At 38.7% G+C, this 12,570-nt stretch overlaps 2 protein-coding genes across 2 annotated transcripts; one reads left to right on the plus strand and one right to left on the minus strand.

Annotated features, from left to right (window-relative positions):
- The first annotated feature begins 2,679 nt into the window (after nt 1-2,679).
- On the plus strand, nt 2,680-7,455 carry LOC122085641 (lysosomal Pro-X carboxypeptidase-like). The gene is made up of 10 exons (XM_042654132.1): nt 2,680-3,360; nt 3,447-3,636; nt 3,735-3,868; nt 4,082-4,194; nt 4,427-4,550; nt 4,668-4,823; nt 6,390-6,545; nt 6,649-6,728; nt 6,816-6,865; nt 7,070-7,455. Exons 1-10 carry the CDS (start codon nt 2,974-2,976, stop codon nt 7,192-7,194), a joined length of 1,515 nt encoding a protein of 504 aa, XP_042510066.1. The 5' UTR covers nt 2,680-2,973; the 3' UTR covers nt 7,195-7,455.
- Nucleotides 7,456-10,589: 3,134 nt separating this feature from the next.
- On the minus strand, nt 10,590-11,454 carry LOC122085642 (photosystem I subunit O). Its single transcript, XM_042654133.1, has 3 exons — nt 11,178-11,454; nt 10,897-11,076; nt 10,590-10,814 (listed from the first exon to the last, which is right to left on the minus strand). Exons 1-3 carry the CDS (start codon nt 11,342-11,344, stop codon nt 10,724-10,726), a joined length of 438 nt encoding a protein of 145 aa, XP_042510067.1. The 5' UTR covers nt 11,345-11,454; the 3' UTR covers nt 10,590-10,723.
- Nucleotides 11,455-12,570: the final 1,116 nt, after the last annotated feature.

The following is a 12,570-nucleotide window of genomic DNA, read 5'->3' on the forward strand; positions in this document are numbered from 1 at the left end:
ATTTTTTTTTTTTTTTTTCATCTACCTAACCTACTATTTGCATCTCATATCACCAATGACCCAATTTTTTTCTCCACCCAAGGCGAGGATTCACCATGGAGATCTAACTCTTTGATTAGCATATGAAAGAGTTTTTTCGACCTTGTACAATAGGAGTTCGAACTTTAGATCACCTACACATCACATACGTACATGCTTTTGTGCTTGACCATACGTGCAGGAAGTGGGATGTGGGAATTGGGATAGGTGTCGTCAGGTAGCACCAAATCATATGTGTAGCGTGCACGTGATTTAATCTCATATAATAGTGGTCCTGTGAATTCATCCCAACATTTGTTCCAATCCGATTAAGTATCGTTCCCCGCTTTTATACACTCAATGGATCAAGCAAGGTGTTGATTTCTCTTTCCAAATCAAGGTCTTCTTCGGAAAGCCAAAATTGGGTGAGTAACTCAAGCAAGAGTTTATGAAAATAAAATGGGAGACTGAGGCACGATGGTAATGTAACACAAGAATTCCATCATATGGTCACATTGTCAATTAAGAAGGGAATCTTTCTTAATTCTATTATCAATGTTTCCAATTGAGAAGGAAGTGCAAATATCCCATATGGGTGGTGTCAATCCCAAGCCCGTATCAGTTGGATCGATCAAGTCTAACCATTTAAAGACTGGTCCGACCTAGACCAATTATTGAATGTGTTGGGTCTAAGCCCTGACCATTTATAAACAGATAGTACATAGTGCAAGGTGTAAGCCCAATGGGCATCATGACTGGCCCAGCCCATTTATAAGTTCGACTTGGACCAACATGTTTAGCACAACTGTTTATATGTATATTTTTATTTTTTTGGGATATAATAGGGTATATATTGATTTTTTTTTTTTATCAACTATTGAATGTAATTAAGTATAATATATTTTCAAAATTATTGATGATTTAACAAAATAGATAAAAAAATCTTAAATCTAAGAAAATTAAAGACCGTTTAAGGCCTGTTTAAGGCTTTATTGGTATATTATCTTGTTTATGGTTTGATTATAACCCGATTAGTCTGATTAAGAGAAGCCCAATTAAATTTGGAAACTCAATCGAACCCAACACGAGAGCGAACTAGATCAACTCATTCCTTAAATAGATAAGTCACAATCCGAGGATATAAGCCCGTCAAACTCGACTAAACCCGATCTATTGAGACCCCTAATCCCATGGCAATAAGCAGGGCTTGATCTTGAACCCCCAAAACTGAAAACTTCTTTCCCTATGAGGGTTTGTCAGGATCTAGTGGTCCAGGACCGGGCACGGCTTGGATTCGCATGGGGCTCTAGTGGGAGAGTGGGACAACCTAGGGTCGCAATCAAGTACCAATGACCCACCTAATGGGGTGCCAGTAACATAAAGGGCTTGGCATGGGAATGTCTAGTGGACTGTTCTGAAGCTTTATGACCCTCGCACTCTAGGAGACTGCCACTTTAGGGTCCAGCCGCCCAGCCGCCCAGCCGCCTAGGACAACAGAGGTTGGGTTGTGGCTGGGCCAATCTTGGGGCCAATGTAAGGCCAGCCAAATTGGGAACATGTGTCTTTTAAGGAAAAGTGAGGGCGCAACCCCACAAGAGTGGTTGGGTTGTACGATGCTGGATCCGATTGCGCTAGCCAACGCTCATGCCCGGCGGCGGTATAGATATGGTTTTAGTGTATGGTATTGAAATAGGAATTAATCATTTCCAAAATTAATGATATCGAAATGGATCAATAAGATTGCTTGTATCAAATAGAAATAATCTTGATTTTTTTAAGAAAATGAAAATATTGACCTTACCCTTGATTCATACCATTTAACCAAAACAATATCGATCAGGAATAGAATTTGAAACCTTGCCAAACCAATTGAAATTACTTGATACGATCAATCCAATGCCAATACATAAAATCACAGACATAAAATGAAGATGGAGAGTTAAATCTATGACTTCTCAGGGGAAAATTTTCTCTGCGGCCTGGGTTGCAGTTATTTGTAGTCTGCAACCCCATGGTAGTAGTCAAGGGAATGGAATCCTAGTGGTAGATTTGAAAATACTCACATTGGATGAATTTTTTCAACCATTATCCTTAAGATTCCATTTCCCTCATTGATACCAAGAATTATAATTATTTGGCTATAGCCCAGGCAATAATCAAGTTTTGCTATTTACTGCACCTGACGGATACTTAAAAGTTGATTTTGATATATATCCAATCCGGGTTTAAGTTGGATTGATCTTTTTTTTTTTGATAGAAATGGTTTCTTAAATTTAAACCCCACAATCCCCATTCCCAATCCCAAATCCCCGGACCGACATGGGGTAGATGCCAAAAGTCCAACGCTTTATTAGCTGGTATCTAAACACGCCCAATCATTTCATGCCCAATAGGATTCATTATCCTAATCTCTTTTAATCTCCATCCACGGGTTCCACACCCTTGAAAATGTTCCTTTTTTTCGCACCCAAAAAAAAAATGTTCCTCTTTTTTTGTCAGTCAACATATAATCCCTCTCACCACGACCGTTGGATTTTAAGTCCAGGGCCCACGTCGCCCACTGGCCATCGAATTCAAAACCCAGTTGAAGACGAAATGGAATCGTTGAATATGATTAATTGATTATGATCCAGCCGCTTTCCATGATCACGCAAGAAAAGCGCAACAGAATAAAAAAGGGATTGGATCGAAATATTGCTAAAACTAGTTTCTATTTCTGTGCTTCCTTCATCCGTCCAATTTCCAAACAAACCAACGCACTCTCTCTCTGTCTCTCTGTAGTCTGTTCGGAAATCCAGAAAAAAAGGTACAGATCTTGACCACAGGATACTTATAGGTAGGGGAACAACTTCTGACTTTGATTCAGAGACTGGTTTTGGGTTTCAGTTCAGAGCAACTAAAACTTTGATTCAATCAATCAAATCATCAATCACTTGAGAGCAAGAAGGAGAGATCATGATAGCCTCAACAGGGTTCATGTTTCTGGGTTTCGTCGTCTTCTTCCTTTCCCATTCTTGTACAACTACAATTGCCAGTATCATCACACCAAGGTTCCCTTCTTCCATTTTAAGGCCTGAATTGATTTCTTCATCAAAAGGACAGGTGGTGTACGAATCAAAGTATTTCACACAGACGCTAGATCACTTCAATTTCCAACCCCAAGGTTACCAGACCTTCCAACAAAGATATCTCATCAATGATAAGTACTGGGGTGGTGCCAAGAACAACGCCCCTATTTTTGTTTACACTGGAAACGAAGGAGACATCGAATGGTTTGCCCAGAACACAGGTTTCATGATTGATACAGCACCTCATTTCAAAGCCCTTCTGGTCTTCATTGAGGTAATCCTAATCCTACAGTCCAATCAAGAAAAATGATATCTGGGTTTGCTCTGTTTCCTCTGTTTTGAGAGAATTATTGATTGCAGCATAGGTTTTATGGGAAATCTATTCCCTTTGGAGGTGACACAGATGTGGCTTATAGCAATGCGACTACTCTTGGGTATTTGAGTTCCACACAGGCTTTGGCTGATTATGCTACGTTGATCATCGATTTGAAGAAGAATTTAACAGCTGAGGACTCTCCAGTTCTGGTTCTTGGAGGTTCCTATGGAGGAAGTAATCTTTTATCGATCAATCCTTCTGATCTTCTTCTTTTAAATTTCAGTAACTGAATCAGTACATTGATTTGAGTGATTTTTGGGGAAATTTTGCAGTGCTGGCTGCTTGGTTTAGGTTGAAGTATCCACATATAGCCATGGGAGCTTTGGCATCTTCTGCTCCAATCCTCAACTTTGAAGGCATTACTTCTCCATATAGTTTCAATGACATTATCACTCAAGACTTCAGGGTAAGTAAAACTTCCTTTTCTCTTTAATCTAATCATCAATGAGTATTGATGGGCACAAGGTTATTAAACTTCTGAATGGGTCTATTTGGTGCGTATGATCCACCAAGTAGACCCACCCACCAATCAACACATGGATCTTAAGATTATTATTATCTAGCATTGGAATAATTATCTTTCTTTTGTGCAAATATTTTTGGTGTCAATAAACTTTAGGGTGTGAGCGAGAATTGTTACAAAGTGATCAAAGGGTCGTGGAAGCAGATGGAGAAAACCGCTCAAAAACCCAGTGGACTTGAGCAGCTAAGGAAGTCATTTAGGATATGCAAGTAAGTACCTTCCACGAAAAGGACTCCAGTTAAATTAATTAGACTCTGAAATTTGACAATGTACTTAATCTAGACCATAAATTTTCTATCCAATGGTTAGAATAGCCACATCATGTTCATGTGATCGCTCCATTTAAGTAATCTCTAAACTATTTTTCCAAATACCCATCCTTTATTTTCTTTTCTTGTAATTATTGAATTAAATAATTTCTTCTATCTTTGAACTTTTCAGGAACTACATAACTATAGATTCTCTAGTGAATTGGCTGTATACTGCTCTCGTATATACTGCCATGACTGATTATCCTACTCAATCAAACTTCTTGAATCCTTTGCCAGCATATCCTGTCAAACAGGTTCTTTCTTAAGCACCAAATTTTAACATATTTTTATGAAATTTCTTATTACCATTTTTTTTTCTGATTTAAAAAAGAAAATTTTTTTTTTGCCTTTTTTTTTTTTGGATTTTATAGATGTGCAAAGCTGTTGAGGATCCAATGGTAGGAAATGACACATTTGCAAAGCTCTATGGTGCAGCCAACATCTACTATAACTACTCTGGTAATGCCAAGTGTTTTGATCTCAATGATAATTCTGATCCACACGGCCTCGACGAATGGACTTGGCAGGTTTGGAATATTCCTCCCTTTCATTTTCTAATATTATGATTAAAATAGGATTAGCAAATCCCTCCAACCCCACAAACCAAAGTAATTTCTTAATTATGATAAAGAAAGAGGATCAATTTGTGGGGTTTAAGTCTTAAAGAGGAATAAGACAATGTGAGGGCGGTGATCCACTAACTCTTAAATGGGTCACAGATAGAAATTATTCTAAGGAGCAATAAAAAGAAGAATTAATTTCAAGAATTAATTGTGATTCCCCTTGACAACTGCCTAACATGGCCTTTTGATTCCTCAAAAGCTCTAAAGGGTTAACCATTTTAACTCTTTTTTGAATCAAAATGGCTCAAAGGGTCCATCAATTAGGGGACAGAAGGAGCGTTGGATCCAAAATAATTAAACTTTTCCAATGCTCTATATGGACGTACAGTCTAGTAATCAATACATATGGTTAGAGAAGATTCTCTTATAAACTATTTCTTCTATTTGGAGCTTAGTAGAATCACAAGTGATATTACGAATAGGATCAAGTTTTCATGTGCCCATGGGGAATGGGAATTCATACACCTTAGGGTTTGAGATGCATGTGATGTTGGGACCAGTGCGCACGGGGGCTTTGGTATTGGGCGTCGCACCGATGGCCCAAAGTCTCTGCCCCTAGATCCCGACTCGAATTGCGATCGCGCTGGCTAGACTTTAAGGAAATAAAGTTGCACCTTCTCCACAAGTCGGGGCTTTTGGATGCCTGGCAAACGCTTGATCCAACAAGTGGTGCTCTGGTATTTGGGCGTCGCTACGGGGGCTCTGGTATTGGGCGTTGCACCGATGGCCCAAAGTCTCTAAGATGTGATTGGTATCGTGAGAATACTCTGGAAAGATATTAAAACCCTATAAGGGTTATGAACCTTAAGATAATAGATGAACCGAACCGTTCTCTATGAGTTTAACAGAAGTTTTTTCTTAAGAATATGAATAATGAGGATCACCAGACCTATCAACTTTTCCTATCTACTATGACATTATCCAAGAGGAAGAACCAATAAACTATGACCCTCCACACACCAACCAAGAAGGGCAACCAGAAGAACTGATGAAAGTCCAATACTTTAGCCAGCCATCACCACCAATTAGATGAGACAAACAAGGTTCTTGGGAACTTCAACCAAACCAAGCTAGAATTTGTGGGCTAATACTCACAAAAAAATATAGATTTTAGTAAAGGAGAATAGGAAGAAGACAAGTACATGGACACATAAATATATGTCGAAAACAGAGTCAAGGAGATATGATGCATGAACCATCATGGTTCAAGAGTTTGGAATCGGGACTGGAATCGGTTGCTGCCGATTTCAATCCGATTCTGTTTCATTTTTTACCTGAACCATCATGGTCCGATAGGGCTAAGGTTTAATAGTTTTCTGCAGAAGCCCATTTATAGACTGGGCCCTAAAATTAAGTCCAGGAAAGCTAATGACAGGCCCATGAGCTCGGCCTGGTTGGCCTAATTCATGGCCCATAGAGTTCTGTTTTATCTTCTTTTCAGCATTTTAATGTGGTTTCAAATTGATGCAGGCATGTACAGAGATGATAATGCCTACAAATGGTAACAATGAAGAGAGCATATTCCCTCCATCCCAATGGCAGTACAGTGAGAGGGCCAGTTCCTGCAAAATGGTCTTTGGCATTGAGCCCAGGCCCAATTGGATTACTACTGAATTTGGTGGCCATGTATGTATCTCACTTCTCTTTCTAAACTTTCAATTTACATGATCTGAGCATCCAATCATATATCTCTCATTAAAACTTTGAAGCTTTTGATTCTCTGGGCCAGGATATTAGAAGGGTCTTGAAAAGGTTCGGTAGCAATATCATCTTCTTCAATGGGTTGAGAGATCCTTGGAGTGGTGGAGGGTATGTCTCCTTTCCCCTTTACAATATTCTCTCTCTCTCTCTCTCTCTCTCTCTCTCTCCCTCTCTCACTTAATGATTTTTTGACAGTGTTCTAGAGAGCATATCCAAAAGCATTGTTGCCATTGTTGCAAAAGAAGGTTAGCTCACACAACCAAAGCAAACGCAGATTGTGTTTGGTTGCATTCTTGGAATAACTTTTAGGTCTAGAACTAATATTGAAGCGAGAAAATAAATAAGAATTGGGTTTCAAAATGCATACCAAACATAGTTTTCATTTCATTTTTCTTTGTGTGGTAGTGCTAGAAATCTATAATGTAGATGGGTAATATATATATATACAGGTGCGCATCATGTTGACCTGAGGTTCTCAACTGAAGAAGATCCAGAATGGCTTCGACAAGCAAGGAAGAGAGAGATCAAGATCATATCAAAGTGGCTCCAACAATACTACCACGACTTGGACTAATATTATTTCATGAAGAGAGAATTAATTCTCATTAAAATAGCAGGAGTGAGATCTTTGTTCTTTTTTGCTTTAGGGTATCAACTTGAGAAGGATGGGAGGCCTAAGATCACAATTCCATTTTTCTCGTGTTTCCACGCAAAGAATTGTGGATTTCTCTGATTTTCCGTTTTAACTAGTGTTTTTTGTGGTTTCATTTGTATCTAGAATTTGTGTTAATCAAACACGATTCTTGAATTCTGGAATTTAAAATATTTAATTTTATAATTATTAGGATCTAATGAAAGAAATTTTGTAATATGGCAGTCATTGAGAGGAGGGGTGAATCAGTGAATCTAATTCCGATCCCCAAAAACCTGTCTGATGTCTGGTCGAGAAAAATCTAATGTACATGTCCATGTTTGCACACAGTAGTATATACACTCAGCCTCTCATAGGCACTTCCAAGTATGCACACCCATTCCACATTCCACGTACTTTAATATAAAATGCAAACAAGAAGCACCCACAACACAGGGTTTTTACGAGGTTCGACAATTTGCCTACATCCCCGGAGTAGTGCCTGTAAAGGCTTCGTACCTACTCAATACATTACTTTTGACTGCACCCACAGTCGGGAGCACTCACACCTAATTTTCTCAAGCCGAAGCTAAGATGGCACTCGCAGTGCCGGTACAATGTGCAACACCCACTACACGGAAGCACCCACTTCTGGTGCTTAGTACCCACTAATCACTCAATAAATAAAACAGTAAATTTGGGCTTATATCAATGCCCAACAGTCAAGCTCTGCCTAGTATATATATCCACAACTAGCTAGCATGCTTACAGTTCATCCACAACTAACCTAGCAGGTATACATTCATCCACAACTAACCCAAACATATATACATGCATATAATATAAATCAAAGGTTAGAGAATCTCACAACCGATTGCCTGGGATGACTGGAAACTTATATTGACAAGTTTGGTGTTCACACCTTCTCTCTCCTTGGCTTCTTGTTCTTCAAAGCAAACACATCCTCGATTTCTTCTCTTTCTCCTTGGCTTTGAGTTAATGTATCATTAACACACCTCAACCACTTCTTTTATACCTCCTTCAATGGCCTAAGAACATTTATCATCAAGTATTCATGTTCATTCAAGGACCAACAAAGAGGGGGAAGCTTCTCTTGCCAAAATCGTAGCCTTACTTCACTCAAAACTCATTTTTCTTGCTTCCATAGTGTAGGGCTTGAAAAAACGAAGAAGTAGCAACTTGGTTCACCCAAATCCGAGTTAAATTGAGGGAGATATGACCATTTGAAGTTGGAACAATGAGATAGCCTGAAATAGAATCTTCGTAGGAGTAGCGTAGGCTACACCGGCGGCGCACACAATAGGGGAGCAAATCTAGCCATAAATCTCATCAAAGAGTATCTAATAATTTGAGTCATCGGATTCCCATAACGGATAGTGAACATAAACCGTAGATCTAGGATCATATGACATCATGATGATGTAGGAGGTCAACGTTGCATCAGCGGTCAAAAACGTTATCGACATCCTATTGGTTAGATCGACACGATTCACCGAGGATTGTCGGTTATGTCTCATGCAATATAGGCGGCTCGTAGCCCTTGGATTGAGATCTTCAGATCTGGTTTAAATTATATCTCATGAGATCTTGAGAAACAACATCTATCTATGCCGCTTTTTGCATATGCGTAACACCGTAACAAACTCGATCCTGTGTAGCACTAACATATGGTTCTTGATAAATCCGACCAATGGAAAATCTTGCGCAAGCATATTAAGCATCCGATCCAGTGCCAATTCGTGAGCACTCTTAGATGGGAATCAAGCTTACATGGTCGAATCTGGACCATCCATTTCACTTCCCTTTACTCCTCTTTATTATAATCAAGCCTTTGCTTTCATATATTTCAATGCTTAAAGACCCTCTGCAACTCAGACCTTCAAAATCTTGAAATTATATAAAAGCCCTTAAAATTTCAAAAATAAATTCCAAAAAATCCACCCAACACCGAGAGCAACTGAAGAATTTTTGGTTTGGATTTTCGAACCGGCTTCACGGAAACACTTATAACTTTTTCATACAATATCCGATCGAGGTGAAATGAAGTGCGTTGGAACCGTGACTGGACGCTCTACTACTTTTCAGAAGATCCGATCATCTGACTCAGCCATATAAAAAGATCAAAATGCCCCTAGACCTTTCTAATGATGCATCTTTCTCATATGGAATCGAAACTCGATGAAATCGAAACCGTTGGAAAGATCGGATTTTTTTCGTATCGTTACATGGAGAACACTTCTTTTAAAAAATTCATCTTCAATGCCGAAACTACCCTCGACTGTCACAAATATCGTGACTTCTTCATACGATATTGGAATGTAACAAAATCAGATGCACTGGATTAGATAAATTACAATCTATCTTTTTCATGAAGAAACAATCTTTCAAAAATGTCATTTTCACTGCCAAAAATGCCTCCGAGTGTAAATAGACCAATTTTGCCAGTTTTGACCCAGAAACCCACACCACATACTAAGGATGTATCAAACCATTCCATGCATACCAAGAGGCTCTGTTATCTCATCGGTGACACTGGATACTGTCATGTCATTATTTCCATCCACGTCATCCAAACTGACCACGTCATCACTGCCACGTGGCTGGGTTGCCAATTAGGACAACCATAAAACAACAAGAAACCCTACACGGTATGCATTCTAGGTCAATAATGCATTCTAAAAGATAATACCAAGCAACACCTTTTCTTTTTTTGGGTAAACCCAAATTCAATCTTAATTTCTAAACTTTCACCAATGATTCCAAATGTATTCAAAGATTGTTTTATATATAGTTCATTATCTTTAACCATGATTTAGAGTTGAGCTTTTTAGGAGTAGGGCGGGGACTCACAAACTGTTGACATAAGTAATGGGTCTAGATATATAAGATAGGGGTGGAAAACAAAGGCTGCATTAGGTATGATTTATTGAAATGCATTCCGAGAATGTGTATACCAATCAACACAGCCAAGATTCTATAGAGTTTGAAGGAGAATTTTTAAAATCGCATTCAATGAAAAGGGCAAACATTCTTAACCCAGATATGCCAAACCCTATTCATACTGAACCCATTATATCAGACATTTGAGAAATGTAGTTTTTGTCATATCCCTAGCTAGCCAACTGAATTGTCCATTCCTACCTCCCAAGGCCTTCTCTAGTTTATGTATGAGAATATGATCAAATTCCATTCCATGGTTGATGGAAATTATAATTTCCCTTCCACATGTTCTCTACGAAACGAATAGAGTCTGATTTACCAAAGTTCATAATTTCCTGAAATTGAGCTAGAATGCCTGAACATAGAATAAACCAAAATGGGAAAAGAAAGGTTACCTTGATCATGTTCGAGATACAAAAAATTACAAAAGGAAGGCGAGAGAGAGAGAAATACAGAGAAGAACAAAGAGAAGATACTATAGTTTATACATTACAGAAATCACAAATTAAGCTCAGAAGTATTCCTCACTCCTTCCCTTGAAGCCAATTTGGCCGAAAGTGAGACAAAGGAACAGTCCGAAATGCCAGGTGATCAGCCACAACCTACGTAACACACCCCACCATTAATTAACAAATTCAACTTAGATCGATCTATCAACTAATAATCATAAAAAAAACTACTCACCAGAACTGAGAAGTGAGAGCTGGGGGTGACGGGAAGTGAGAAAGCTCCGATCCAATGCTCTGAAAGAAGAGTCCCGTCAAGCTATTACCGTTGATAATTGGAATGCTTGAAGGCGCTAACCATCCTATAAACCCGAACCCTATTACGTTCAGGTCCGTCCGTAGCCAATCTCTCTTGAAGCTTTAATTCTCAGTCAAATCATCAAATTATTACAATTAGTTTCATTCCATCTTTATTTCTTTAGAATTAATTAGGAAAGAAGATGATGATTGATGGATTACCAGGTAAGCTTTCCACCTGAAGCGAGTTGTTGCTTCAAAGGGTTTCTGGCTGCGATGCTGGATCGTAGGAAACTTGAGTTGAGATTTGATCTCTTGGGGGAAGAGATGGGCGGCGCCGACGAGAGGGAGGAGGTGGCTAAGCCTACCACGGTGGTCGCTGCTGCCATCCTTGTTGGAGTTTTACAACTGATCGGGGATCGATCGGGGGAATATGGAGAACGATCGAGTTTAGGGTTTTGATGTGTTGTGGTGTGGTGGAGATTTTCGTGGCTCAAATCTATTAAGAAAGAGATAATAGATAGAATCAATAGATTGGAAGGGATTGGATATGTGTCGTCTTCAATTTAGAGTAGACCAATTCGATCTCGCCACCTCAGATTTCACTGGATAAAGTGAGGGTTACTGGCCTGGCCTTTGTGTTGGACGTCTTTTCTGTCTTTTGTTTTTCTAGGGCCACTCGCGTCCCGTGAGAGAGAGAGAGCTTGAAAAGTGACTTAGAACTGTAGGGATGCCAATCGGTGGGTTCAATCAGGCTGAACCAGTTTCGAGCTAGTAATAGGCCAAAGTTGGATTCTCTTATCGGGCCATTATAGGTTTGCTACTGGTTCGTTTTTCTTCTTTTTTGCCCTTTCAAATATATATATATTTTAACCGAAAATAATGTTTTTTCTTTTAATAGATTTTTACCGTTTCATAAAATCTCAAACCAAAACCAAATCTATAAGGGTTCAGTTTGAGTTGAAACGATTATTTTTGTTAGACCGATTGGTTTGGATTGAAAAATGACAACCGTGTTCAAAAGTTAGAAGTTATAAAATTAAGAAAGTTCAGGGAGTAATAGAAGCAGTATAGAAAAATTAAGTTTTCCTTCACCCATGTTGAAAAGAGATTTGATTCTTTGATTGGATTCAATGAAGGGTGAATGTCAACATTAACTCCATGCCTAATTGTATGATGTCAAAAATGCTTTTTACGTATAAAAAAAAAAAAAATCCTCAATTCAATCACAAGGTCAAATATATGATTGAAGAGATTCTCTCAACTTGAGTGTGAGAGAAAATAAAGGGGAAATTTTATAGATGGTAATCAGCCCCCATGAAGGGGAAAATATTATATTTTAAAAACCCTTTTAGATTATTTAAAATAAAATAAAATAAAAAACTTTCTAGGTCATTCATGCAAGATTTGATCAAAACATGGGAGGCGAAAATGATTGGCCCATTTACCATGAAAGGAAAAATGACGCTTTTGTGGATGTTTTTTCATGCATTTTCATTGGCCTTTATGCATGTGTAGGAATTGCACTTTCTTGTAGGAAACACTTCCCCTACTCATAGATAAGGGAAAAAAAATCTTGGAAGGTGACATGGCGCCCAAGAAAAGGGGGGGGGGG

The sequence above is a fragment of the Macadamia integrifolia genome, chromosome 8, assembly GCF_013358625.1.
Source record: "Macadamia integrifolia cultivar HAES 741 chromosome 8, SCU_Mint_v3, whole genome shotgun sequence".
In the NCBI taxonomy this organism is placed as follows: Eukaryota; Viridiplantae; Streptophyta; class Magnoliopsida; order Proteales; family Proteaceae; genus Macadamia; species Macadamia integrifolia.

Coding starts and splice junctions, on each gene's coding strand:
- LOC122085641 (XM_042654132.1), top strand. CDS start 2,974: ATGATAGCCTCAACAGGGTTCATGTTTCTGGGTTTCGTCGTCTTCTTC. Junction 3,361..3,446: donor CCCTTCTGGTCTTCATTGAG/GTAATCCTAATC, acceptor TATTGATTGCAG/CATAGGTTTTATGGGAAATC. Junction 3,869..4,081: donor TTATCACTCAAGACTTCAGG/GTAAGTAAAACT, acceptor AATAAACTTTAG/GGTGTGAGCGAGAATTGTTA.
- LOC122085642 (XM_042654133.1), bottom strand. CDS start 11,344: ATGGCAGCAGCGACCACCGTGGTAGGCTTAGCCACCTCCTCCCTCTCG. Junction 11,077..11,177: donor TCAGGTGGAAAGCTTACCTG/GTAATCCATCAA, acceptor TGAGAATTAAAG/CTTCAAGAGAGATTGGCTAC. Junction 10,815..10,896: donor GCTCTCACTTCTCAGTTCTG/GTGAGTAGTTTT, acceptor TGTGTTACGTAG/GTTGTGGCTGATCACCTGGC.